General features: G+C 43.1%; 1 protein-coding gene across 3 annotated transcripts; it reads left to right on the forward strand.

Annotated features, from left to right (window-relative positions):
* The first annotated feature begins 31 nt into the window (after window positions 1–31).
* sdccag8 (SHH signaling and ciliogenesis regulator sdccag8) lies at window positions 32–27,814 on the forward strand. 3 transcript variants are annotated; one of them, XM_077614214.1, is made up of 16 exons: window positions 32–221; window positions 843–998; window positions 1,194–1,261; window positions 2,109–2,180; window positions 2,268–2,396; window positions 2,830–2,894; window positions 2,976–3,182; window positions 3,405–3,543; window positions 4,277–4,429; window positions 4,505–4,639; window positions 5,170–5,286; window positions 5,633–5,775; window positions 15,789–15,916; window positions 18,163–18,271; window positions 21,071–21,202; window positions 27,655–27,814. In XM_077614214.1, the coding sequence occupies exons 1-16, from the start codon at window positions 155–157 to the stop codon at window positions 27,758–27,760; spliced, it is 1,926 nt and encodes a 641-aa protein (XP_077470340.1). In that variant the 5' UTR covers window positions 32–154; the 3' UTR covers window positions 27,761–27,814. The 3 variants fall into 3 exon arrangements, with proteins under 3 accessions (XP_077470340.1, XP_077470341.1, XP_077470342.1); XM_077614215.1 differs by having other exon boundaries at window positions 846–998; XM_077614216.1 differs by lacking the exons at window positions 21,071–21,202; window positions 27,655–27,814 and having other exon boundaries at window positions 5,633–5,894.
* The last annotated feature ends 57 nt before the right edge of the window (window positions 27,815–27,871 follow it).

Here is a 27,871-nt window from a genome sequence, read left to right on the forward strand (position 1 = left end):
CTCCCCTTCGGCACGAACGAGTTAGCAAAACAAGCACTCCAAACTTGACAGTTTCTATGCGCGACTTCAAATTGTTATCGCCCGAGGTTTTGTTAGCCTTTAGCACGTGTTCACTTTAATCACAATGCTTCCTCCGCAACATTAAAATGATAAAATGCAACCGCTGGAGTCAGAAAAGGAGAAAATGGAGGACTTCGACTCTTACGCCAAAGACTTGAGGGGTGAGTGGACGGACGCTATTTGTGTTTTCGCTAACGTGGCTTACTAGACGCGCATTAGCAACAAACTCAACAAGGCATTCTCACTTGTTATTGTGTATTTATCTAAAGTATTCGTGTTTTTTTCATGTGTGCAATTAAAACACCGAATAATATTATATTCGTTTAAACGACCCCCGGATAGTCCAAGATTGAAAATAAGCCACCTGTTGTTGTTTTTTGGACCCCAATGAACAAAAAAACTAATTTGGATGCACTTGTGATAGTTTTTATGAGATGCAGTTTCACATTATTATTATTTAAACATATTTTTTTATGTTACAGGGTTGTTTAGAGTTGTTTACATGGTTGTTACGGTGTGCTTCACAATTTCGGGTTTGAGTTTCAAAACTGACCTTCCTTCGTATTGTAAATTAGGTCTAAATAGTAATACAATGATAATCCTATCCTGAGCTATTGCATTTATTTTTAAAGGCACACTACAGCATGATGCCCACTACTTCTAAACTGTATTGGTCCTTGAAGTACTCATGTTAACAATTTACAATGTTCAGAACTGATAATATGATAAAAAGAAATACACAAAATGGCTGTTTTATCTCCATTTGCTTTATCAATTGCCAGTAGAAGCGACCTCCCTTCCAAAGTCATCTTCATGTGTCCGGTCCAATCAAAGCTTGCTGTTCCGCCGCGACGAAGAACCGGTAAAATGTGGTGAAGGCATCTCCACAGCAGAAAATGAGCAACCAGCATGGAGCCAGAAGAAGCAGAGCGACGCTGGTAACCACCCGTCACATTAATATTATTATTATTTGAGCCGTCACATTAATAATATTATTATTATTTGAGTGACATCAATAGTACCCAAGTCCGTTTACCCTGACACGCTAGTTTGAAATTGCATACCAATCTTCAATAAGCACACGTTATAGTAATGCCATGCAATTTATTGTAATTTTCTACGCTGGTGTATAGTTAATCAACTGAAGAGTCTTCTATTGAAGCAGGGAAAGGAGATTCCTGCGCCTGTCTCACCTTCAAAGGTCAGAATACATATAATATATCTATATATATTGGGTATATATTGGGTATATTAGGGTGTCCAGATGACATATTTCCAATACGGAATCCCGATCCGATAGCGAGGAAATGTATTGAGGAGGGGAAAATAGCACATTCAAATGTTTTGTTTTTGCTGTTTGCAACGTAAATTTTTCAATGCCATTAACTTTTTAAGACTAGTTTCAAAGTGGCGGCCCGGGGGGCAAATGTGGCCCGCCGCATCATTTTGTGTGGCCCGGGAAAGTAAATGATGAGTGCCGACTTCCTGTTTTAGGATCAAATTAAAATAAAGACTATAGATGTATATTCAATTTCCTGATTTTCCCCCTTTTAAATAAATAATTGTAATTTTTTAATCCATTTTTTCTGTGTTTTTAGTTCAAAAATCATTTTGTAAAATCTAAAAAAAATATATAAAAAAAGCTAAAATAAACATTGTTTTAGATCTATAAAAAACTGAATATTCAGGGCTTTTAATCCAGTTCTTTTAATCAATTTATTAAAAAAAAATCTAAATATTATATCTAAAATGGTCCGGCCCACATAAAATCAAGTTGACGTTAATGTGGCCCGCGAACCAACCCGAGTTTGACACCCTTGGTTTAAGACATCAAATCCATTTTAATTGTAAAAGCTGACATTCAATCAAACTAGATTGGCCATCAATGGCAGCCAGTGAATTCATACAATTATTTATTTATTTTAAAAACCAGATTACCAGATTTCATTTACCCACAATCCCATTTCTACAGCGCATCTATTTATAGATTCATGTGAAGAAAATATGTATTGTTGGTCTTTACATTTTGGTCCATTTTTGATTATCAGGATTTGGTCCCAGTGATTCACAACCCACCCGACTATATCCAGCACCTGGAGGCTGAAGTCCGATTCTGCAAAGTGTGTGCAAAAAAATCTGTGTGTGTGTGTGTGTGTGTGTGTGTTCAGCTGCATTTGTTTTATGGTTTGTGTGTGTGTGTGTGACAGGAAGAGCAGCAGGAGCTTAAAGAGCGCATTCGAGTGGTTGTGGTAGAAAACGAGAAACTGCAGGACGAGCTCAAAGCCAAACATTCGGAAGAGTCGCCCAAGGAATCGCACGTATCTCCAGACTGCTTGGTAAAAACGCATTTTCACAAATTTTAGGTGCCAGTCCAAAAAAAACCCATCAATATATGCAATTTATTATCAAAAATATATATCTTATACAAGAAAAAAGGAATTTCTATAAGGGCATTGTGTACTGTATTAATCTACCACATAAAGTTTTTTTTCTATTTTTAACTTTACCCAAAAACTGCCTGCATCATTTTTTATAGTGGGAATATTTATTACAAGGTAACGCAAACCATTTTTTGATGACCCATTTCCTTTAAAAACTGGCCAAACTTTTTTGGGCTAATTCGTACAGTATTACTTCTACTTATGAAATTCATTTGTTTCGTAACTTTTGTCGCATTTTACACATTCGCAAGTAGAGTTACTGCTGTACTACGAATGATAGCATTAAAAGCCATAACAATGATGTTAAGTGTGCGATTGTTTACCGCAGGAACAACTAAAGACGATACATCGGGCCCAGTTTGACACATTGGAGGTTCAGGTCATCTCTCTCAGGTCGGCCTCTCTCTCTTTTTTTTATTCCCGACAAAGTTTTCCGCCTCACCTTCATCATCCTCTCGCTCTCCCACCAATCAGGAGGGATCTGTTGTACAGCCAGCAGGAGTGCAAGGAGTTGACGGCCCGTCTGAAACGGAGCGAAGCCGAGACAACGGCGGCGCCGCCGGCCGACGGGGGAGCGCGTGTGGCCGGCTTGTGTCTCAAGTGTGCGCAGCAGGAGGCCGCCATCTTGCCTACCAGCGCGCCCTCCGACGCCCACGCTCAGGCCCTGGACCGACTCACCAAGTCAGTGGACACAATACTTTAAAAAAAGTGTTTTGTTGTCTCTTTCTAAAGAGCCCTTAAATGTTCTTCTTTGATTTTTTTTTCCTTTTTTAAACCCTGCGAACCTTTATTACCTTTTTATTTATAATCTCTGCGCAACCTCTGACTCATTTTGCTTTGCTACCTCACTTACATGCATTTTTTTTTCTTTTAATATGGGATCCATTTTGTGTCTGCTCGCAGGGAGCGCAATGAGCTGCTCGCAGCTTTGAACGCGGCGCATTCCGCTCGGCAGGAAGTGCAGCACCGGGAGTGGTCGGCTTGTCTGCAAGTCAAAGGCGCCGTGGAGATGGCGGAAGAGGCCCACTTGCGCAGAACCGAGGTGGGGCTTACCGTATTTACTCGTATATAAGCCGCACCCTTAAAATGGCCTTAAAATACGTTGAATTTGACAGTTTCTCACATATAAGCCTCCCCCTGATTGACAATTTTCATCTCCATTTTCATGGTTTTAATAGGGAGTACAAATGTGTTACTTTGAAGGGAAAATCTGAAGAAAATTCCTCACACGTGGTATTTCTGAGATGCTGTACGAATCAAAAGCACATTAATAGGGTCATTATCATAAGGAATTAATTCATCCACTAATGGTTGTTCTCTTACAGCAAATCAGAAAATAACCAACAAATAGTAAACGTTACTCTGCTGACGTCTACTGGTAAAAAAAGAGTATAGCAAGTATTGTGGACATGTAAGCCATACCTGTGATTCAGTCATCATTTTTTCAGGCAAAATTTCTTATCAGCCACGAGAGATAATAAACACACCTGAAAAACGCACGTGCCCTCTACTGGCAATAAATAATCTTGTCTAAATGATCAACATTCATCTCGTTTTTTACCACAAAACAATCCCCAACAAATGTCACTGTTGCCGAATAGTGAAAGACTAGCAATTTTTGTCAGTCACCCTAGAAAAAGATCAAATTGGGTGACGTCTGGTGCCCTCCCCCCCAAAAAAATAAGTCCAATTAAGAAAGTCTAACTCCCCTCGAAACGACATTCCATCTCCACTTCCCGAGCTGACTTCTTCCTGTTTGTGGTTCTCGGTTTTAGCTGGAGGTGCAGTGCCAGCAGCTGTCCAGGGAGCTAGCTCGAGAAAGCGCGCAACGAGAACGCGACGTCCAGGCCCTCCAGGACAAACAAGCTAAAGCGAGGGAGGACGGACGCAACGAAGGACTCCGGCAGAAGGACGAGCTTGCAAATACCGTAATTTCAGTTGAACTACTCTTTGATAACAACGTCGTGGATACCTGCACGATTATAATAATTTAATTTGATCAGGTGGCCTGGCTATCCCAACGCACGTCCGAGTTGGAGGGCCTCCTCCGTAGGTTGGACACCGACAAGAGTTCGCTGACCAATCAACTGGAAGATGTGTTGCGACAACTTGCCAGTGTGGAGAAAGACAAAAGCAAAGTATGCATATTTTTTTTTGTATGAAAATCTCTGGACAAAAGGCGTGTTGGTCTTCTACATGTGCGCTAGATGGCAGCAAAACGTTGGCTATCTTTTTTTTAAAAATCACATCGCAGGTTTAAACAGCCTGGAACATTAGCATTTATGTATTGAGTAAGGTATCAATAAGAATGATAACCGAGGATAATCATTTCAACTATGTCATTTATAGAAGCATTAATTAACACAGTAGCAGTAGTACATGATATTTTTTATTTTGTCATATAACGGTTAGACAGTCCACGTAAAAATGGGTATCTGATGTATCAATTTTGAATGCATAATAATCATGTTTTTTTACACCAAAAAAAAGAATAGATATTTTAGTTTTCCATTGAACACTCATCTAAGGAATACCACTGACAAAATGTTAGATACACTCAATTTTAATAAGGAATAGTAGAAAAAAACGGTACGTCCTGATAGCCATATAAAATGGGTGTAATATTAGGAAGGAATTAAGCTATCCTAATCATTCGTCTTCTCTCCAGATCTGTGCCGAGCTCCAGTATCAACGGAGCAGCGCTCAAATCAAGAAAGAGGAGGCCGAGCAAGAACTGCAAGACCTCAAGTCCAAGACCGGCAGGCAGCTGGAGAAATTAACACGGGTAAATTTCACATAAATCTTATTAGAAAGTCATTACACACACGGTTGCGTCTCAATATGCCACGTGTAAATATTTCAACTATTTACTTCCATTTTTGTATTCTCTACTTGGACTCTGAAATGCTGTGATGGGCACTGTTATTTACATTAATTGAATATATTTATTTCAACTAAGACTGAAATGAAAGCAAAATTTAAGATTTATGTCCAATGAGAAGCAGCAGGTTTATTTTTTTTAAACCTGTAATACAGAACGAACCTTTTGAGATGAGGTCACGCGTTAGTCGTTTTTTTGACGTGCTGCCACCGTAGCGCACTTGTTTTCAACATGTCTCTCCGCGGGACAGGAAGTGGAAAAGCTGAGCTCCGAGCTGGTTGGCTGCCGGCAGCGCCTGGAGGCGGTCCAGAGGGACGGCGGCCAATGGCAGGCCGAAGCCTTGAGCCTGGCCGAACAGCTGGCCGAAGCCCGGCGCCAAGTGCACCTCACCAGGTTAGCGCCTAATCCCGCGACGCCTGCCAACGCGCTGGCGGCGGCGCCGTCGCCGCCCTCCGCCCGGGCCTCGGTCCGCGGTCTGCTTCGGGGTCCGCGCGCCAACTGTACGACTCCAGGTAGCGGCTAATCCTATTAAACAAAAGCGCGTGGGCGACCGCTGCGCCGCGATCCCAGGACCAACTGGACCCCACCAGGTGACCTTTAATCCTGTTAGGCATGCCACAACATGAAGTATACACACACATAGTGTACAGTGGTCGGCTAATTCCGTGCCATGGACGCCAGCAAAAGCCAAACCGCCACTTGAGCCTTTCCTCACGTCTCTGGCCAACGCGCACACCCGCAAAGAACAGCGAGCGGCGACTGTCCTACTCGCTTTTTAATTTTGTCTTTTGTACTTTTTGTCCTGGGAATTTAGTGGCCTGGATTTGAGGCAGATGTGGCGCCCAGTTGGTCCTTTTTTTTGAACAGTTAGCAAGTATTTTTTTTTGGTGGCTAAATCAAAATAGAGGAGAGGGTTTTGATATGAAATGAGAAATGTGCGCGCTGGTATTTCGTTGTCGCCGTGATGTTGGACAGCTGTAGTATTCCCGTTTGAATTTAAATTTGCTTATTAGCATGGAAAGCTGCTTAGTATAGATTTATTGCCCTGGCCAAGGAGGTGATTTTTGAGAACTCTTAGCTTAGAGCGCAGTTGTTAAACTAGCATCCTTTCGCGCTGTCCGTCAAAGTAAATCGCACGTGTGGACTTCATTTTTCATGCTACGATTCAAACCAACGTAATAGATATACAGAGAATATATTTACCGTCTTTCCTTCTTTAAATGAAAACAAATGATTGAAAGGTAAAAAAGTCTTTCATGTTTTTAAATTTTCCCAATCTAAAATACAGATTATTTAGTTCACGCCCCCTTTGTTATCATTAATTTAGAAAAAAACTTTTACTCTTTTACAAAGAAAAAGTTAATGTTTTCTCCCTTTTTATAATAAAAAATACAAGGGTATATTTGCTAATAAGAGGATTTAGATAAGTTTTCATATCTATACAACAACGGGTCAATTCACCAGCCGGTTAGTTTTGACTACGTAGTTGGTAGGCAGAGCGGCCGAATTTGGGAAAAAGAAAAGATATGACTACAGTACGTCTCTTTTTAATCAAACAGCGTTCTTTGGGACGTCCCATTTGTTGTCGTATTGCACAAAATGGACCAAACGTCCGTCCGTCTCACTCTCCGCCGTCGTTCTGTCCGTGTGCAGGCCTTTGCTTCGGCGCCGTTTCGCTTTTTGACCCTCTTACACAAAGAGTAAAAAGCAGTTTGCTCGCCTGCGGGCTTTCATTTACCGTCTCATAGCTCGTGTGATCAGAAACTCAGCCCCGGAGCGCCCCGTTTGATTGCTAGCGCCTGCCCTCTCTCTCCTCCCATTAATAGCAACGGGGCGTGGACATTGGTTTCCTTCCATACGCATAAATGCACATCAGTCACGACGGCACAAGCCTACGCACACACAGATGCACACGCTCCCGCAATCGGGGGTCCCGTGGCGGCTGGTGCGCTCCAGGATTGGATCATCAGCCAGCTGTGAGTTGGACAGCCAAGGATCTGTCCTAATCCTCGTCACTCTGTTCACATCTACACACACACACTCACACACACACTCACACACTGCGGAGGGCTTTACCAAGTTTGTATTGATTGTTTGCGCCCCTCTTTTCCGTTCCTCCTCCCCCCGACTCCTCGTGTTTGGTCTTTCTCTGGTGATGTATTAGGAGCTCCCAAAGGCGGCTCGCTGTGAAAAGCGTTTTCTTCGAGCCAGGCGCGAGCGTTATTATTTGGGGAGGCACGTGGTCTAAAAAGGCCCCCCCGGTTGTCCATCGGTTCCGGGAAATCGGGAATACATAATTCATCGGGGCTGAGCGCGTTGGCTCGCTTGTCAGGAAGTTTGTTCGTTGGAAGCTTTGTCACGGCGTGCAAAATGAATTAGGAAACTATGCAGCAAAGTCTAGAGAGCACGTGTGTCAAAGTGGCGGCTCGGGGGCCAAATCTGGCCCGCCGCATCATTTTGTGTGGCCCGGGAAAGTGAATCAGGAGTGCCGACTTTCTGTTTTAGGATCAAATTCAAATGAAGAGAATAGATGTGTATTAAATTTCCTGATTTTCTCCCTTTTAAATCAATAAATGTAAATTTTTAATCATTTTTTTCTGGTTTTAGTTCAAAAATCAGTTAGTAAAATCTAAAAATATATAAAAAAGCTCAAATAAACATTGTTTGAGATCTATAAAAAACGGAATATTCCGGGCTTTTAATCCAGTTCTTTGAATCCATTTATAAAAAAAAAATTCTAAATATTATATCTAAAATGGTCCGGCCCACGTGAAATCAAGTTGACGTTAAAGCGGCCCGCGAACCAACCCGAGTCTGACACCCCTGCTATAGACGTTATATCAACAGGGTGGACTGGAGATGGAGATGATATACAGGTAGATAGATGTTCATTTTAAATATCTTATCTAGATGGCATTTTGAAGGTAGATGCTGTTTTTATTATAGGATTTACTCATTTGCGTGATGAATTTAAGGAAAAATGAAATGGTAGTGTCCGGTAGTGACTGGTCCGAATGAAATACCATCATTTAACAAATGTGGTTAGCGCGCCGGCCTCGCAGTTCTGAGATCGTGGTTCAATCCCTAGGTTCGGATCTTCCTGTCTGTTGTCGGCATGTTCTCTCTGCATTTGCGTGGGTTTTCTCGGTGTACTCTGCTTTCCTCTCGCATCCTACGAAGATGCAAGCTAGGCTAACTCTATGCTAAATTGTCCCTAGCTATGATTGTTTGTCTCATTGTGCTCTGCGATTGGTCGGCCACCAATTCAGATCAGATGCAATAGAATATGTATAAGCGGTCTGAGTCATGGCCAAGTTGAGCTAGTTCTACTTTGACTGGACTACGTGGAAAACACGCGGATATTCCTGAGTGACTTCCCGTGTTTTTCCTCGACCTTGAGCTCACAGCGAGACTGGAGGAAACTTTCCCCGAACTCCATTAAAATCACGTTCCGCCGCCGCTGCTCTCTTTCTCTCTCTCTCTCCGTGCGCTCCTCCGCCTCATCTGTCGCGCCACGGCGGCGCCGGCGAGGTCTGCGTAGGCGGAGACGAGACATCGGCACGGGTGCGCTCGCGCCAGCTCGAGAGGGCGGAGAAGTGTAAATGAGGAAGGTGAAGGCAGCAGATGCCGCGTCCCGCCAGAGGCCGACTCTGAGCGGGCCGGGGACAAAATACGCAAAACTGCTGCAAAGCAAACTCGGCGGGAGGCTCTCGTCCAATCGCGGCCTGCCGTAATAGACGGGAAGGCGGCTTTCTGCTACCTATCGACACATACCCATCCGTATTTCTTAACATTTTAACAGATTATTTGACAGGATGGACGTCTGGATGCTAATTTTGAAGTTCTATTCTCTCGTACGTGACCCAGTTGTCTTAAAATTTGGCGGCTACGTATCGGAAAGATCGTTCTGTCCCGGTAAGGTTGGATCAGGGCTGATTAAATAAATACTTGTTGTGTCCATGTCGCCTTTAGGTTTTGACTTGGCCAGTAGAGGGTGTGCTGGAGCACTAGACTCGTAACGGGTAAAGCAAAAAGGATTTTTGGGGGGGATATATTAACAGATGATGTCTTCAATTGTCAGCCCAAACTGCTTTTGAGTGGATTGTGGTTGGAAAAAAAAGCCTTTCTGAACCCAAACCGGTCTACGGGTTTATAGCTCAGACTTTTGACACATAAAAATGTCGAGCGGCGTTTACGAAAGAAGCAAATTCGTAGACGGCGTTCGAAGTGGGTACCTTGGGGCGACACACCCGTGTCTGCGGAGTTTGACGCGAATGTCTTGGTGTGACAGGAGCCCCGGCCATGCCAGGTATAGGCCGCGCGCGCGTCTGGTCGGCGGCCATGTTGTTGGGTAGCAGATGGCGCCGCGCTTGGCAGGGGAGGGGCTGCTTAGCACAACTAATCAGACAGTTACGGATAGGGCAGCTGGGAGGGCTCTCGGCCAACCTCGCGTCCGTGCGCGCTCCCGCCGTGTGTGTGTGGCAAAGCGTGTGTGTGTACATACAGTATGTGTTATGATGTTGACAGTGGCGGTCGGACCCTCGCGGCGCTCCTCTCGTTGTCGGAGAAGTCCTCCCGTGTCCTCGCCTCGCTCTTTTCTCTCGTCCGCCGGAAGAAAAAGCTTCGTATTTGTCGAATTGAAAATGGCGAGGACCACCAAAACAAAGTTTGTGGTGGAGCCAGTTGGATTATTTGGCATTGAATTGACACAGCAGTAGAAGAAGCATCCAGGCGCAGCGTAGCGCGTGGCTCAAACGGCGCCGTAATTTGTCCGTTCTTTGCAAGAATAGACAGAGAGAGATCTCTGACTGCGAGACCTCCGGCGAGATGGAGGCAAATCTGTCGGCGACAACTGTTCTCGGAGCAGCCAAGTGTGCCCCGGGACACTGGCCTACATAGGCACACTTCTGCCGTACGACCCACAAGAAGACAACGGGCCCGTGCGCCAACCGCCCGTCCCTCTGTCCGTCCCCATCGTCCCAAAAACGTACAATTCACAGTGTCGCAAAGTTCTCGGACGCAAAGATATTTCAATTGACCGGAGCCAGAAGGTCAAATGAGGGCCACGCTGACCTTGTATGTTTTAGTGGCGTGAAAAATCATCTGAAGCTTTTGGAATTGTGCACATTTCTGCTTCAAAAAACAATCAAGCGTTATTTAATATTTTGCAAAGACAGATGAGAAAAAATTCCAGTAATTCACCGAACCTGCACGTTGATTACATGGTTGTAGATCGGCCTAGGACACCCGTCAGGACAACTTTTTGAAAGTACGTTTTTTTGTAAAAGCAATCTTGTTTGACTCTTTTTGGCTCTAATCCGTAATTTCGTAAATAGAGGCGTACTTGATATGTAAATTCTCTCATTTGTTTCATGGTCCTCACATAACTACCAACTAAACCCTTTAAAATGAGTTAAAGTGTCCCAATTTTGTATGAAAGATGTGAGGAAACTTTATAAATTATAAGGAAATGATTTATTAATGTCTTAAAATAAATAAAGCATATGAAAATGTGCCACTGAAATATCTCCCTCTGCAGCCGTTGTAGACGTAATACCCGTGTTTGTCCGCCAGATGGTGGGCAAGAGCCCGTTCTACCAGGGGCGAAAGCCGTGTACTTTGTAGTACATTTTAGACTTTTATCTGCCGTGTGTGTGTGAAAATATGTGCCACGTTGCATTTGCACGTTTTTTAATCGCTTAATAGGGGTAATTGCAATTATTAATAAGGGTAGCATTTAGTTGAGGTGGACAGGTATGTAAGAGAGAATCTTGAAAAATGAATAGTGGTTGTTGTGAGACAGCTAATTAAATTTTTGGGGGATTTCGTAACTTGGTAAAAATGTTGTAACCTGAAATTCGTACCTAGAGGCATTCGTAAGTAGAGCTATGGCTGTATAGTGTGTCCAGCAAGCAATGTCGTGACATCTACAAAATGTTGAATTTAGTGCATGTTGGTTGGTCACCCCGTTCACAGAAAATGTGACACTTTGAAGCCGTGTGCGGTCGACTGGTCGCGGTCTTTTGGTCGCCCTGACCGCGACAACGGGCGACCAAAAGACCGGCGACCAAAAGACCGACGACCAAAAGACCGGCGACAAAAGAAGGTAAAACAACACGGTCTACGCATCAATAAAAGCCAACAATGGCCATGAGTGTAGAAGAGTTTGTATGTACATGCGCTGTCCCTTTAAGAAGCGACGTCCGTCAGGGTCTTAACAAGTTCTCCAACAAAAAACAATAAAAGTCCGGGAAATTTGGAGCTTTTCTTTAGCCTAATAATTAATAGGGCATTAAGTATGACTAAATAGTCATTCGCAGTTTGTATTTGGGGAATTTGAGCAACGATTTAAATGGTAATTATCACTTACCTTCCGGGCGGCCAAAAGACCGGCGACCAAAAGACCGGCGACCAATCGACCCTTTGAAGCACACCCTATGTGAGTAAATGTGCGCCATGTTGCATTTGTACGGTTTATTATCACTTAATCATGGGGATTGCAATCATTAATAAGGGCAGCAATTGGCCGAGGTTGACAGCTGTGAAATTCGGCAAAAATAGGTGGTCGGGACCTCGTTGGGTTGCTCTCGTAAATGAATGGAAATGCGCGAGCGGTCGCTCTGCAGTGGCGCTTTCGGAGAAAACAAAGTTGACTCGCCGACAGATGGATTGAATGACAGAGCGCCAAGCCGCGCCGGGGACAAGCCTGGCAGCGCTGCGGCGGGTGAAGGCGGGCGGCGGCGTAGGGGAGGACGGGGGAGGCGGGGGGGGGGGGAGAGATAAAGGGAGGAGGTGGCCAACAGGAGAGGAGGTGTGAACAGGTGCACGGCCGCTGAAGGAAGAACCGGCAGATGGAGAGAGAAACAGCCAGTTTAGTTACAGGAGAGAAGAGGAAAAAAAGGTGGGAGGAACGGGGGAGGAAGAGAGAGAGAGAGAGAGAGAGACGGAGGGGGAGACAGATGACGGGGGTCTGCGGGCTACATCAGGACGCCTCTGTGTGTCATATGTCTGCCTGACCTGCAGGCGTGCTAAAAACCAAACACAAAGCAATTTGTTACACGCCGCGTCAATAAAACATGTTCAATATGCCTTTTTCATTTCGCCGCTCTTTCTTCCGCCTTCTTTTCCTTGGCGGGAACAGCGGTACGAGCCCTCCGCGCATTTACCCGCGTCAAAAAGCCCTGAATGTTAACGGGTTGATGAGGTGCCGCTTTTGTTGGAAAAAGTCATGGCGGGATCTCCAAATCGTAATTGGATTGGAGCATTTACGTGCTGTAAAGTTCGGCGTTTTTTGGGAGGAGCTGTTATGGCCCACGGAATAATCTTTCGCCGTATCGCCGTCAATTCAACGAGCTGCTACTTGTGACTCGCTGGGCTGAAATGGCAAAACGTTAGCATCGTTAGCGCTTCTTTGTACAAACGCCCGCCGCCATCTGACTCCAATTTGTGCCGCTCTCCCCCATAAAAAGCAGCATTTGGCGCCGCTGGCGCGGGACGAGGACAAACACCGCGGGGCGCCGCAAACTCCGGGTCGGGACGGTCCGGAACCCGCCCCTCCCCTCCCCGCGTCTAATGGCCGACAGATTGAATAGTGCCCACTTAAGCCGGTCCTGCCCAGTGCTCTCGCTCTCTCTTTCTCTCTTTACCCAGCAGCCACTGCACCTGGCGGCTGGGTCGCAAACATCCCATCTTTGGCCTTTGGCCCGCCTGGTAACTGACACCGGTCCAGAGCTTGGCGGCGTGCTGATTTTAGCGCGTCCGCATCAGGGCTGGCTGGGCGAGCTGGTTCCTCTCCAAGATCCCAAACTAGTAGCCGCGATGCTTGTATGCTAATGGCCTGCTGCTTGGATTTGATGAAATTCAAGTGGATGCGATGACCTCGCTTGTCCTCCGGCAACTTTTGTCGCTCCTTTATGGCGGCTCGCCGCAGTCTTTTTATCCTGCCTGTTTGATACAATTTGCACTTTTGAAAGCTTCTCTTTTCAGAAACATTTGTTAAGAAATAACATTTCATGTTAAATAAAATAGAGATTGCGGTGATGATATTTTTATCCAAGGCTATGTTGTTAGTCTATACAAATAGCCAATGCAACTCCTGTACGGACAAAAGTCTTATTTTACAACAACTGAGAACTTGCAAACTCCAAACAGCAAGAACCCACCTGGGATCGAACCCGGAACCGAGAGGCCGACGCGCCGACCACTCGCCCCCCTGGCCGATATTGTTACTTTTCTTGGTTTCCACTTTTCTTGGTGCGACTTATACTCAGGTGCGACTTAAATAAATAAATAAAAAGATTTAATAAAATAAATAAATAAAATAAAATAAATACATAAATAAAAAAATATATATATAAAATAAATAATAATACATACATAAAGAATATATAATAATTAATAAATAAAACATAAATAATAATAAATAAATAAAAAGATTTAATAAAATAAAATAAAAAACATATAAAATAAATAATAATACCTACATAAAGAATATATAATAATAAATAAATAAAACATAAATAATAATAAATAAAACATAATAATAATAAATAAATAAAACATAAATAATAATAAATAAAACATAATAATAATAAATAAATAAAACATAAATAATAATAAATAAAACATAATAATAAATAAATAAAAAGATTTAATAAAATAAAATAAATCAATAAAATACAATAAAAAATATAAAATAAATAATAATACATTCATAAATAATAATAAATAAATAAAACATTAATAATAATACATAAATAAAACATAAATAATAATAAATACATAAAATATAAATAATAATACGTAAATAAATAAATAAAAAATAATACATAAATAAAAAATAAATAACAAAATACGCTGGTTATATTTGACTGCAGAATCCAGAGTTGTTTTATTCTTTTAATTTGTTGTTAGTGGCTTTACTTGACTGTCATGTCCTTCGCTAAAAACGAGGCGCCAGCCTGTTTGTGGCTTTTCATGTCTTCCTCCTCGCCACTGCTGCAACTTTTTGGCGTTGCGTCCGACACTAATTGCCGGGTAAACAGGTCTGGTGCGAGCGCCCCGTCCGCCTCCTCTCCTTCAACGGTGCGCAAACACACACACACACACCCTCACACACACACACACACACACACGCAGAACGACACCAAAGTGCGGCGGGCTGGGAAGCTTTTTAGAGGAGCAAATGGCTGGCAATGCCTGGCCGCCATCTCCCGCTGAGCCCTGGTGTGCGCTTTGGTGGCTCGGGCTGCTGTTCCAACCCAGCGGGTGTCCCGCTCACCCACTCAAAGACACGCCGTCACGCACACACACACACACACACACACACTGCACCGTATCCACCGTGTCCCCTGCACGGCAACGCCACCCGCTTTCGCACCCCAGACAGCAGGACAGCAGGAGAACACACACTAACACACACACACACACACACACACAGATATACACAGACACACACACACACACATACACAGGCAGGATGGCAGAGACAGACGCGGTCACTTTGTCGATGCAGGCCAAGCGCTGCAGGGGAGAAAAGTTTTCACTTTAACTGGAGAATTCTCTCTTCATTAGCGCCTCTTTGGACTTCAGGAAGACTCGTGTTTATTTGTCGCGGCGAGCTTTCTCTTTCTCTTTCTCTCTCGTTCCGCCTTTGTAGTTTTTCCTGGTCTTTTGGTCTTTTGTGCGCGTCTGTCGTTGGCACGCGGCTGGACTTGCTTAAGTTGGAAAGTTTGCTGGGAACAGACAGACGGACACCACGCTTGTGTCTTTTTTTGGGGTGGCGGCGATGCCTACCTGTGACGGGAAATTTGAGGGAGGAAGTTATGGGGGTTTGAGAGTGCGGTGTGCGGATTTGCATACGGATAGCTCGTCTTGGAGCGTGGCTTTTGGCGGGGAAGAAGAATACGTTTAATGGCCTCTAGTTAATATTCGCTAAAATAATATGGTATAAGATTATGTTGTTGTTTTTTTTAAGATCAGAAGTCAGGTGAAAAAGTTTGGGTTTTAAAACTTATTTTTGTTTATAAGTACCATATTTTCCAGACTAGAAGTTGCACAATGAAAGGGAAAATTTTTATATTGGAGGTTTGCACTATAGAAGTCAGTTTTTCAATTGATGAGAAACTAAGAACAAACATTATACGTTCAAATAATAGTAAAATAGCAAACAACAGACATGTTCATATAACTAACAGTTTTTAACTCTAACTATAGACTAAAAAATACACTTGTTATGGTTGGGTAAAGTTGAGTAAAGTCTCAGGCCCAGCCAAACTATGAAAAAGGTGCGACTTATAGTCCGGGAAATACGGTACGACCTCATTGGGCTGCCATTGGCGTCCAATCTATACTGACCGGGTGACCCATCCTAACAGGTCCTCCCTTTTGTGTCTCCTCAATTTTAGAGAGAACAGCGAGACGGCAGCGAGAGCTCACAAGGACAAGATGGCGTCCGCGGTCCAGGCGTGGCGCGAGCGCGAGAGCGAGATGACCACGCAGATGCGGCGGGTGGAGGCGGAGCACCTACGGGAAGGTCAGTGCCCCCATGGCGTGAACGCCACTCAAAAGAAAAGCGGTAAAGCGTAGTTGACGATGCCGCGGCACGAGGAAACGCGGGTGAGCCGTACGGGTCGGAGTTCCCGCCGCGTCCGAGCTGGCGAAGTGTTGCGCCATCTGGATCCTCGGCAACCGCCTCTTTTTCCTTACCTGTCCGTTTCTATGCTAGCAGCCATTAAAACAAATGGAGGACACCTGTTTTTTTTGCCCTAAATACCCTAAAATGCGCCACAAAATCACCCAGAATGGACTAAACTAGTTTTACTTTAAACAACAACACTACTTAAATGACAAACCCGACAAAAACAGCGATATTTTTTTGCCCGAACTTGTAATCATTCATAAAAAAAAACCAAACTATTCCAACCATGCCCCCGATAAGCTCCTCCCCCTAAAAAATGCATACCCAACAAACTTTTGCTCATTTTCAAGCTTAATAACCATAAATATATGCAGTTTTAAACATTCCACTTCTATTGGAAGTGTCCTTTTACAAAAATAAATAGTAAAAAAAACGACATTAGGAAAAAAATGGGCACCAAATCCTGACAAATGTGTATTTATTTAAGAAATAAAGTGCTAAATAGCGGCGCTCTCACATCTGTCGCGCCATCTGGCTCCTCGGCCCGCCGCCCGTCGTCTTACCTGCGCCTCCCTCGGCCACCGGGAGGTCCGTCGCCGTTAAAAACGGAGGCCGACGGATGGGGGGACGGTTTGCAACCTTGGCGCAAAGACCAGGTCTAAACAAAGAGGTGGCTTTTGTTTCCTGGCACGTGGCGATGGCGCGCACACATGTTGTCTAAAGAGAGCTGACATCAGAGCACAGCAGGAAATATGGAGAGAGTAAAGGGGGAGGTAGGAAGGGAGGAAGAAAGGCTACCGTGGTGGACCTTTCTTTAGTCACTCGCATCATTTCCGACAGACGAGCACGATAATGAGCTTTTTTTTTTTGCTCTCCTTCCATCCATACGCCACCTTTTTTTCATATTTTTTTTTAAATAGATGCATACAGAGCTGCCTCTAGATGACATCAGATATTTGTCGCCCTCCCTCCCGCGCTATCTCCCTCGTTTTCTCCCTCCCTCCCTCCGTTGCGTGGCTTTGGCTGTTGTTTGTTTCCAGTGCCAGTTCTGCCGGGCTTTCTGTGTCCCAGGGTTCTTTTTGGCCTACGCGCGGCCAGACGCATTCAAAGCCTGCTCGTCTAATTAGCATTCTTCCTCGGAACTTTTTCTCGCTCTGGCCAAAACTTTACTTGTCAACTTCTGTGTCTGTGTGTGTATGTGTGTGTAAATGGTGTTGTATTTGAATGCCCTCTGCCTGTGTGTGTCTGTGTGTTGCTACACCAGATCAAGCGATTTAAAGTTAGCCCTAGCATCGTTGCAGACACATCATGTTTAGCATGTTTTTGACAAAAGGAGTTTAAATAGCCGTGCATGTTTGAATGTATAATAAAAAAATCTAAATGTTGCAAGGAGAAGCCTCGTTTGGACTGGACGTCAAAAATTGGGTTATGTAAATGGTAGAACATCTGGGTAAAATTGTGTGTTTTATAGGCGGCTTAAGGTTCGATTCAAATTTTGTTTTGTATGAGGGTATTAGATAAGTAGATTAATGTAACAAATTGCAGAAAGCGGACTAAGATGTTTTAAGAGAGAATCTGTAACCATTTTAAAAGAGGAAACTGCACTGGGATATAAGTCGAATTTTTGAGAGGGCATTTTTTATTTTAAATCAGAAACTAATAACAATTATACATTAAAGTAACAATGGTAAAAATAAAGAACAGCAGGCTGAATAGGCACCTTTAACCTATTTGAGTATTAGTCACAGGCAAACCATGAAAACCGCGCAGCTTATAGTCCACAAAATACGGTCACTGTCCAACTTTTTTGACCTTCCTTTTTTTTTGATTGTTGCTTCTGCCTGATGGCGTGCAAAAGTGGGAGCAGGTGGACTGTCGTCGCCTCAATCCAAAAAAAACAAAAAACTAAAAAAACAAATGTGATTAGTCTTTTGTTTTCTAAGAAGAGCAAACATATGTTGGCCAACACGTGGCAGCCGCTTTCAAAAGGCGGATGAAAGCCCGTTTTTGGACTGTTCCAAAAGCCAGGAAAAGGCACGCCGGGACGCAAATGAGCGACCTGGTCGCACTCGATGACTATTTTGACCTCTGAACGGCAACTTTATTATTCCCCAAATAATTTCGGCATTTTTTTCCCGCAGCTGCTGAGCTGGACCAATTGGTGACCTCCCAGAATTCCCTGATCCAGACGCTGAAGGAGGAGTGCCAAACTCTGGGCGCCACGTTGGAGGAGCTCATGGGGAACAAACGGTGAATTTCATATAACTCAATTTCTTTAAAAAAAATGTTGCATGTATGCACTCAATACCAATTTCAGGTTTGCGTGGCTTTACGTAAAATATCGTTCATTCATCCAGCTTATCCTCACAAGGGCCACGGGGGTGCCGGAGCCAACTGGGGCTACCGAGGGACACCCTGAATTGGTTGCCAGCCAATCGTAATGAGGGAAACAACCCATCGCTCGCAGCTAGTGAGAGTGCATGCAGAAGAGTTAAAAAAAAATAATTATGATTAAAAAGGCACTAGAACATGTGTCAAAGTGGCGGCCCGGGGGCCAAATCTGGCCCACCGCATCATTTTGTGTGGCCCGGGAAAGTAAATCATGAGTGCCGACTTTCTGTTTTAGGAACAAATTAAAATGAAGAGTATAGATGTATATTAATTTTCCTGATTTTTTTCCCCCTTTTAAATCAATAATTGTCATTTTTTAATCCATTTTTTCTGTGTTTTCAGTTCAAAAATCATTTTGTAAAATCTAAAAATATATATTAAAAAAAGCTAAAATAAACATTGTTTTAGATCTATAAAAAACTGAATATTCAGGGCTTTTAATCCATTTATATTAAAAAAAAAATCTAAATATTATATCTAAAATCCCATAAGACTAGGCATTTATTTAACAGGGCTGGGCAGACTAAAAAAAGGGCAAAAGTGAGTGCTTTGGTTTCAACTTCTAAAGAGGAAACTTTCTGCAATACTAGTGTCCTACAAGTGCAATCAGTGGATTGCTGTCAGGTGCTTATTGCAGCCCAACCCCCGCTCGTTCAATTTTGTTAGCTCGGTCAGTGCTGGATGATTTGAGCAAAAAGCTCCCTCCCTCCACACCCACGTTGGCCCGGCCCGGAGGCCAAATGTGGCCCGCCGCATCATTTTGTGTGGCCCGGGAAAGTAAATCAAGAGTGCCGACTTTCTGTTTTAGGATCAAATTCAAATGAAGAGTATAGATGTATATAACATTTCTTGATTTTTCCCCCTTTTAAATCAATAATTGTAATTTTTAATCCATTTTTTCTGTGTTTTTAGTTCAAAAATCATTTTGGAAAATCTAAAAATATATTAAAAAAAGCTAAAATAAAAATTGTTTTAGATCTATAAAAAACTGAATATTCAGGGCTTTTAATCCAGTTCTTTTAATCCATTTATTTAAAAAAAATCTAAATATTATTAAAAAAGCTCAAACAAACATTGTTTTAGATCTATAAAAAACTGAATATTCAGGGCTTTTAATCCAGTTCTTTTAATCCATTTATTTAAAAAAAAATCTAAATATTATTAAAAAAGCTCAAACAAACATTGTTTTAGATCTATAAAAAACGGAATATTCGTTCCAGTGGAGACGTGATGCTCCGCTCCTATTGGTGCGTTCGGAACTTAGCTCTCTTTCCATATTTCAGCTCACGGGTTAAGTCAGATCCATCAAAAGAGCCACACGTGGCTCCCAAGCCATAGGTTCCCTTGCAGTAGAGCGTTTCATGTTTGCATTAATACGACAAAGCGCTCTTTCGACCGTTTCCAAAATGCTCCTTTTGACCTACGAAGTCCATGTCCCCGACCGACTCGGCGATACAAGTTGGCTTCCTGTCTGACCTGCTTTCGTGGTTAAAGCCCAAGCCAGAGCGGGCCAGACGCAGCAGGCCAACCGCCTCTCCATCTGCCGCGTGTGCGAGCCGTCCTGTTGTTGTTTGTGTGGATGTTCTATACATAGTTGAGGCGTGTGTGCATGTGTGTGTGCGTTCGTGTGTGTGTGTGTGTACGCCAGTGACCCTGGGCCCAGCGTTCTGTCAGCTGTTGGAGCTCTGCTGCACATTAGTCACATGACGGCCTCCAATCTGGCCCTGACAGATCGCGCTGGCCTCACCAGCCACGGGACACATGTACGCCCACATGCAGAAATACAAAGACACTCGTGAATGACACACACACACACACACACACACACACACACACATACATACACTGCTGCCGTACAAATCCGAATATCTCAGAAGTTGTTTTTGCTTAGTAGAGTTTTAAAGCAGGCAAAATAGACATCTGTTAGCTTAAACGTTTTTTTCAGATAGCTAAAAAAAACAAGATCGGGCTTTCTTTCGGTGGTCAAAGAGGAAAAAAACGTATAAAATTTGCACTTCATGGCCGTTCCAGCCAAATGATGAAAAAAATATTAAGAAATAGAGTTGGGTAAATGTGGTCATGTTGCGCAGGCAGCAGGGCAGCAGTGGCGTGCGTGCCGGCCTCTGGCTGTTTGAGCTCCTGGAGTCCAAGCCAAGTGTAGCGGTTAAAGTCCTGCTGGACGGCTCCAGCGACAAACGCCTTTGCGCACGAGCCTATCCGCGTCGTGTTTGTCCGGGTGGAAAATGGCCTCGCTCGCTCGCTGGCACGTTCCACCTTGCCTTCGACCCGCGTTTCCGCCGAACAGAAAAACTCTCCAAACAAGTCCCATTGGAAACACTACCAGATCCATTGAATGGAATGCCTTGATTGTCCCGATGCAATTTAAAGCATCACCTAAAGAGCACACATAATTAAGTCAATTTAATTAATAAAAAAAAATCCCCCAGAAAAAAAATGCGATGTAGTGAAGCCGTGATAATGGAGGGATTACTGTATTTTGTTCATTTTGTGCAAGAATGCTTTAATTATATGTTTTGCTTATCATTTGTACCTCCATAATACACAATATATGACAAGAAAATCAGAATAAATTGTATCCAGTGATACATTTCTTCATTTTTGTTAATTTTGTTTGTTTCTGCATTTTTTTTTTCGTAGGCGAGAAGTGGAGCAGCTGGCTTTGAGGAATCAAAACCTTGAAGAAACGGTCCAAAGTATGAGAGCGCGCTGTTCCCACATGGAAAACCAGTGTGTTTTGCACGGGCGGGTGCATCGTACCATGAAAAACAGGTTAGTGTCTTAGACGTACTCCAAAACCAGAGGTCAAAGTGCAATTGGTCATTTTAGGAACAAAAAAAATCAGTTAGAAAGAAGTCATAAGTAATCCAAGGCACAGTCATAATTCACGAAAATGTTTGGTACCTAGTTTTCAAGATTTCCTTTATTAATCGTCGTAAAAGTCATATTTGAGGAAAAAAAGAACATAGTAGTGCTGAATTAAGAATATGAGCAGAATTGAGTTACACGTGATTATTTTGTGAGATTATAATGCTAATATTACGAGATAAAGGTTGTTTTGTTGCTTATTTTTACCTCACGTAAGACGGAAGTTTTCTGACATCATATTAGGAGATCACGCGATCGCTGCCAGCCCTCCCCGTTGAATCCGATTGGACGTCTATCACCGTCAATGCCCCTTAAACATGATCGCTCAGTGCCGGCCTACCCGGTCTAAATAAATAGAATGTCCGCCTCTGTCAAAGTAGCTCATCTGACCCGATGGACTTTATAGGCAAATTGCGCCAGCTTAAAAATGCTTCCATATTTGGTCGCGCATTTCTCCGTGTGTTTGTGTGTGTGTGTGTGTGTGTGTGTGTGTGTTTGCGTGTGTGTTTGCGTGTGTGTTTGCGTGTGTGTTTGCGTGAGTCTCCACAGGGGGCGTTTGGCTTGTCGCCTGCCTATGTGGCCCAGAGTGTGCGTGGGTGTTGTCGTCCCACTCTGTAGGATCTCTCAGCACCTCACCTAGATACCCACACACACACACACACACACACACACACACACACATCACGTATTGCCTGCAAGCCTCCATCCCATAACACACCAGTCACCCAGCCAGCCAGCCAGCCAGCCAACCACCCACCCACCCGTTAACCTGCAGCCAGGTAGTCAAAAACGAGAGCAAAACGTGGACGTGGCGGCAGCTGCGGGCAAAAAACAGTCGCCGGCGGCCAAGGTATTCGTTCTGGAAAATGTACGTCGGGAGTTTTAGGGCTGCCAAGCGCGGATTGGACGGGAAGCTGGCGCCTAAACTTGCCAAACCTCCCCAGCTCAACTATGATAATCAGCATTGGCATTTAGCGACTTATCTTTTCTGCTTTGACATTGACGCTCACTGGATAAATGGATGCAAGAATTGATGCTATTTTTCTTTTCTTTTCGACTCGTTTTTGCCGTTGTTTTTTTTATTTTTGCTAGCATGGTCGTCTTTTTTTGGACGTTCGGATGAATCATCTTACATTTACACTTTAATTGCTATGATATTTAAAAAAAAAAGAAAAAATATCATCCAAAATATGTTTTTCTTTTTTAAAATTTATTTTATTTCAAAATGAGGTTAAGATTCGTTTTAAATGAGCGAAAATATGTGGGGAGAAATGCTTATTTCGTGGAAGTGGGAAAACAAATCAAAACAAACTAGAATTATCCTTCAAATTGGCAGATTCATTTATTTTAAAGAGCCGTGTTTTCCGGACTATAAGGCGCACTTTTTTCATTGTTCGACCGGGCCTGCGACTTAAAAAAAAAGTTAATTCATGCGGTTGACAGACAGCGGAGCGGTTTGACGGGCCCCGTGGCGCCGCCCCGTGGCGTTTGAAGGCGTAATCTCCTCGTGGCCATCCAGCCAGCCAGCGCCTGCTGGCCCCTCCTCTTTCCTCCCCTCGCCGCAATCTGTGCCGCGAAAAGCAAAACATTTGGAAAATCAGCTTGATGTATTTTTCTGGCTGCCAAACCACACATGGTGTTTTTTTCTTTTTTTTTTCCAACTCGCCCTTCATTATTTATTTGACTATTTTTGTGTTGTTTACGTACGAACGATGAAGGTGGACCAGCCAATAATGGTAACAAAAAACGTACAGCGGGGGCGTCAAACTTTTTTTTTTTTTCTTGGTGTGCGCGGGGGGCGTCGTATGTTTGCCAACGAGGCTGCTAAAATTAATCCACTCATGAAATGAGAGCTTTATAGACATTAAAATGGGTCTTTTTGAGCTTCTTAACAGCATATATTTTCATGTATTTTGGATTTTTCAAGCAATTTTATTTTTTTTTCATTAAAAGAAGAAAAAAAACATACGTCAAAGTGACCACAGTAACAACGGGCTAAATAGGCATCTGTTAACTTTTAATTTTTCAGATCATTATAGCTTAAAATAAACAACTTAACACGCTGTCGGTAGTCAAAGAGAGAAAAAAAACACAAGTCGCACTCGCGTATTCGTCGCAAATTTTAGAATTAACCTTGCCAGGACGTGACTTTTTATATTTTTATATTACTGGGAAAATGCACACCAATTTCGTTATACGCAGCTGTGTATGATGACAATAAAGGATTTAGATTTTGAAACGATGAAAAAAGTGCGACTTATAGTCCGGAAAATGCGGCGCTTTTCTTAAGACCGGCATCTTCTTCGTCCTCATCTGCCGTCCCTCTCCGCAAATCTTCATTGGCCGCGCAGCTGCTCTCGGGCCGCCTGGCCAATTATCACCGTGCGCCGAGGTCACAGTGTTTGTGTGTGTGTGTGTGTGTGTGTGTGTGTTGCTGCGGCATACAGTCAGTATATGCGCAGACGCGCGTGTAGATCCACAGGCTGGAGCGGGCCATATGGCCGTGGCCAACAAGGATGGTGCGTGCGTCTGGAGGAGGGATGGCGGCCCATGTGCGCCGTGAGCTTGCGCGAGCGAGCAGTTGTTGGATTTTGTCTGTGTGAGAGTCTGTGTGTGTGTCAGAGTGTGTGTGTGTGTGTGTGTGTTTGTGGTGGCACCAGAGGCTCCAGGAGATTGCCTCATGGAACAAATGGTCGCGTCGAGCCGCGGGAAAAAAGGAACAGGCTTTCTGCGACCCGGCCCGGGGGGGTCGGGGGTTGTGGGGGGGCCGGCGCCCGCTTCATCTGGGCTTCTGCCACATACTGTGTGCCCACCGCCGTGTCGTTCCTCGGGAAAACTTTTCATTTGCAAATCAAGTTGGCAGAGGTTACAAGACATGAGACTCGCTGTGTGTGTGTCGGTTAGGAGACCTTGGTTTGGGCGGTGTGTGTGTGTGTGTGTGCGTGTGTGTGGGTGGGTGTGTGTGTGTGTGGGTGGGTGGGTGTGTGTGTGTGTGCGTGTCGGTGGGTGTGTGTGTGCCTGTTAGGAGACCTTGTTTTGGGCGGTGTGTGTGGGGGGGTGTGTCTGTGTGTGTGCGTGTATGTATATGTGTGTGTGTGTGTGTGCATGTGTGTGTGCCTGTTAGGAGACCTTGTTTTGGGCGGTGTGTGTATGTATGTGTGTGTATGTATATGTGATGTGTGTGCAGACTTGTGTGTGGGTGTATGTGTGTGTCTGTGTGCGTGTGCGGGTGTGGAGACCTTGTTTTGGGCGGTGTGTATGTGTGTATGTATATGTGTGTGTATGTATATGTATGTGTCTGTGTGTGTATGTATATGTATATGTATGTGTGTGTGTGTGTGTCTGGGTGTGTGTGTATATATGTGTGTGTCTGTATGCGTGCGTGCGTGTGTGTGTGCCTGTTAGGAGACCTTGTTTTGGGGGATGTGTGTGTATGTATGTATGTGTGTGTGTGTGTGTGTGCGCGCACATGTGTGTGTGTGGGTGTCAGTCAAAAGACGATAAGATGAAGAGTTGCGTGTGGTGGGATCTATTTTAAATTTTAGAAGAGAAGTACTGCGCCGTGTAAAATGGTGGATTGTCCTTTTGAGATGTTTTGTTGTTTGTGCAAGGAGTCGAATTTGTCCCGTCTTTTTTTTTGAAGAGCAACTTGAACGTGGGCAGGCGGGCAGCACATTTCGTAGGCCAGAGGCCTCGCAAGCTGCGCCGTTTATTTCCCGGCGTGCCAAGTCAGCGAAGACGCCTCGTTAAAAAACAAGCTGCCGCCGTTTCGACAGTAACACTAGCGCCCAATTTTAAAAGACGCTTTTCAGAGGTGCTTAACATGCCCGCGGCATTTTGCACCCCCTTCCCAACACACACACACACACACACGTGCCGAGATTTAATTAAATGAGAAAATGTCAATGGATTTAAATGTTCAATGCGCACCGAAATTGAAAGGAAAAGACAGTCAGTCTGTCATTTATCACAATTCTTTGGATTCATTCAAATAATCTTCAACTCTATCAATACTTTAATAGGAATATTCTATTGACAATGGTATGTGGCTCTTGGAAATATTATTATCACTGGTAGACGTCCAATTGGTTTGAAGTGGGAGGGTGGCAGCAAATACGCATTCATTTCGTTGCTCGAATAATATATTTAAGGAGGAAAAAAGACCCTTACCAAATATCCCCTACCAAACCTATTAAGCTTTCCTGGTTAAATTCAGTCTATAATACTTAAGATACATTACTTATGTTCATAAAGTGATAGTGTAAACATTTTTTTTCAATAACCTTCCATCTTAAAAGACAAAATATACTGAATTTTATATTACTTACATTAAAAAGGCTGTACTTGGTCTTAAACTGCCATTTTTGAAGGCATTTTATGGCAATTCTAAAACTAATTGTGACGGTTATTTCATTCCCCGCTAATATTTGAAGTACCTATGAAATAAGTTCTGTTTTTATATTCCAGATGACTATGTTAAATGTCGAGTTTCTATTGGCCGTGATAGAGGACTATCCACCTCGCTTGCAAATTTCAGCTATTTTCAAACATTCCTATTTGACTTTAAATGACATTGCGCAAGTGTAAAAACTCATCCTTTGTTTGGTTGCCATTTTGGCTCATGTCAAAAAGGTAAACGGCATATGATTGGACATAAGCCGACTCCACTTGAAAAGCTGTGATGAAAATGTCATCACACATGTTAGCATAGCAACAACTGGCACGACAGGCTGCTGGTTGACTGGGGGGCAAATGGGCCGGGGCCGAGGCTGAGGGGGGGGACGCCATTGACCCGCAGGCACGCTTATGTTCTTAGCCACATTGTACGTGTTTGCGGCAGCTGTCCGGATGCCTCCGGCCGTGTTTTTTTTGCGAGCGGGCCGGCCTGACACGCGACAGGAAAGGAAAGATGCAATCGCTAGCTACAGACGTCCAATGTGCAAAGGCTTCCCGCTAAGGGGATCTTGTCAATTTTTTTTTTCTTCGTAGTCCTGGTCCCCTCAGGACGGACGTGTCGCTGTCCCACCTGTAAATAAACGCGGGGACAAACAAACAAGCACTTTAGAGAGACACTAGCTGTGGGCTACAACCACCGAGAGAGTGCAGTGTAGCGCAGCGGGTGTTTTCAAGGCTTTGCTGATCAAATCCGACAGGGGGGAAATCGGGGGGCTCCAAGCGAAAACCGCTGGCATTCTTTTGGGGGAGCGCTCTTGCTCTCCTCCCCCACGCCGCAGACTGTCCGGTCACCGGGTCAAAAGTGAAACATTAGGCCGCACGGTAGTAATGTAGTCCGGTTTGTCCTTTTTGAGTCCTTTAGTAGCAAATATTCTTTTGTTTACAATTCTATAAGGAAAAAAGGGGAAACTTTGAATATTTCTCGCTTCAAAGAATTCAAGGCACAACATGAAATCCTTCCACTTTTATCCATTAAATAGAATCTACATCAAAAAAAGAGGTTTTAAAATGGATTTTTCATATTAGATCAATGGCTGCTATTGACAGTGAAACATGTCCAAAAATGACCATGTCATGTGAGGCTTTTTTTCATAGAAAAAGGTAGACTATGTAATGTTTTATTATTTATCAGAAATGTAGGCCATGTAAAGTAATGCTTTTATTTTTATTTTTTTAATTACCATGTAAAGTAAGGCTAATTTCTGTGTAAGAAAAAATGACCATGTATAGTAATGCTTTTATTATTTTATTTTTTTAATGACCATGTATAGTAATGCTTTTATTTTTTATTTTTTTTAATGACCATGTATAGTAATGTTTTTATTTTTTTATTTTTTTTAATGACCATGTATAGTAATGCTTTTATTTATTTATTTTTTAATGACTATGTATAGTAATGCTTTTATTTATTTATTTTTTTAATGACCATGTATAGTAATGCTTTTATTTTTTTAATGACCATGTATAGTAATGCTTTTATCTATTTATTTTTTTAATGACCATGCTTTTATTTATATTTTTTTTAATGACCATGTATAGTAATGCTTTTATTTTTTTATTTTTTTAATGACCATCTATAGTAATGCTTTTATTTATTTATTTATTTATTTTTTAATGACCATGTATAGTAATGCTTTTATTTATTTATTTTTTAATGACCATGTATAGTAATGGTTATATTTATTTATTTTTTAATGACCATGTATAGTAATGCTTTTATTTATTTTTTTATTTTAATGACCATGTATAGTAAGGCTAATTTCTGTGTAAAAAATAATAATTGACCATGTATAGTAAGGCTTTTATTTGTTCCCCAAAATGACCATGTATAGTAAGTTTTTCCGGCTCGCCCTCTGAATCCACCTTGTACTCGACTAAGTGTGTTTGTGTGTGTCTTCCAGGCTTCAGCAGTTAGACCGTCACTGTCAGAACAGCGCTCAGCAGGTATGCGAGCTGCTGTCAAAACAGAACCAGGTCGCCGCCACGAATATGCAAATGCAATCTTAGAGCCCTCCACTCCATCATCTTCCTAAAACAATTAAGTGAGTCGTCATCACCTGTTTTTTTCTACTTTTAATACCTTTTAATGCATCAAGGATGACTTTTTTTTTATAACGG

Source organism: Stigmatopora argus, chromosome 11 (assembly GCF_051989625.1).
Source record: "Stigmatopora argus isolate UIUO_Sarg chromosome 11, RoL_Sarg_1.0, whole genome shotgun sequence".
NCBI lineage: Eukaryota > Metazoa > Chordata > Actinopteri > Syngnathiformes > Syngnathidae > Stigmatopora > Stigmatopora argus.

Excerpts from the sequence above, each read along its gene's own strand:
- sdccag8 (XM_077614214.1), top strand. The coding sequence starts at position 155 with ATGCAACCGCTGGAGTCAGAAAAGGAGAAAATGGAGGACTTCGACTCT. Across the intron at positions 999-1,193 it reads GAAGAAGCAGAGCGACGCTG|TTAATCAACTGAAGAGTCTT; the intron begins GTAACCACCCGT and ends GCTGGTGTATAG. Across the intron at positions 21,203-27,654 it reads CATCGTACCATGAAAAACAG|GCTTCAGCAGTTAGACCGTC; the intron begins GTTAGTGTCTTA and ends TGTGTCTTCCAG.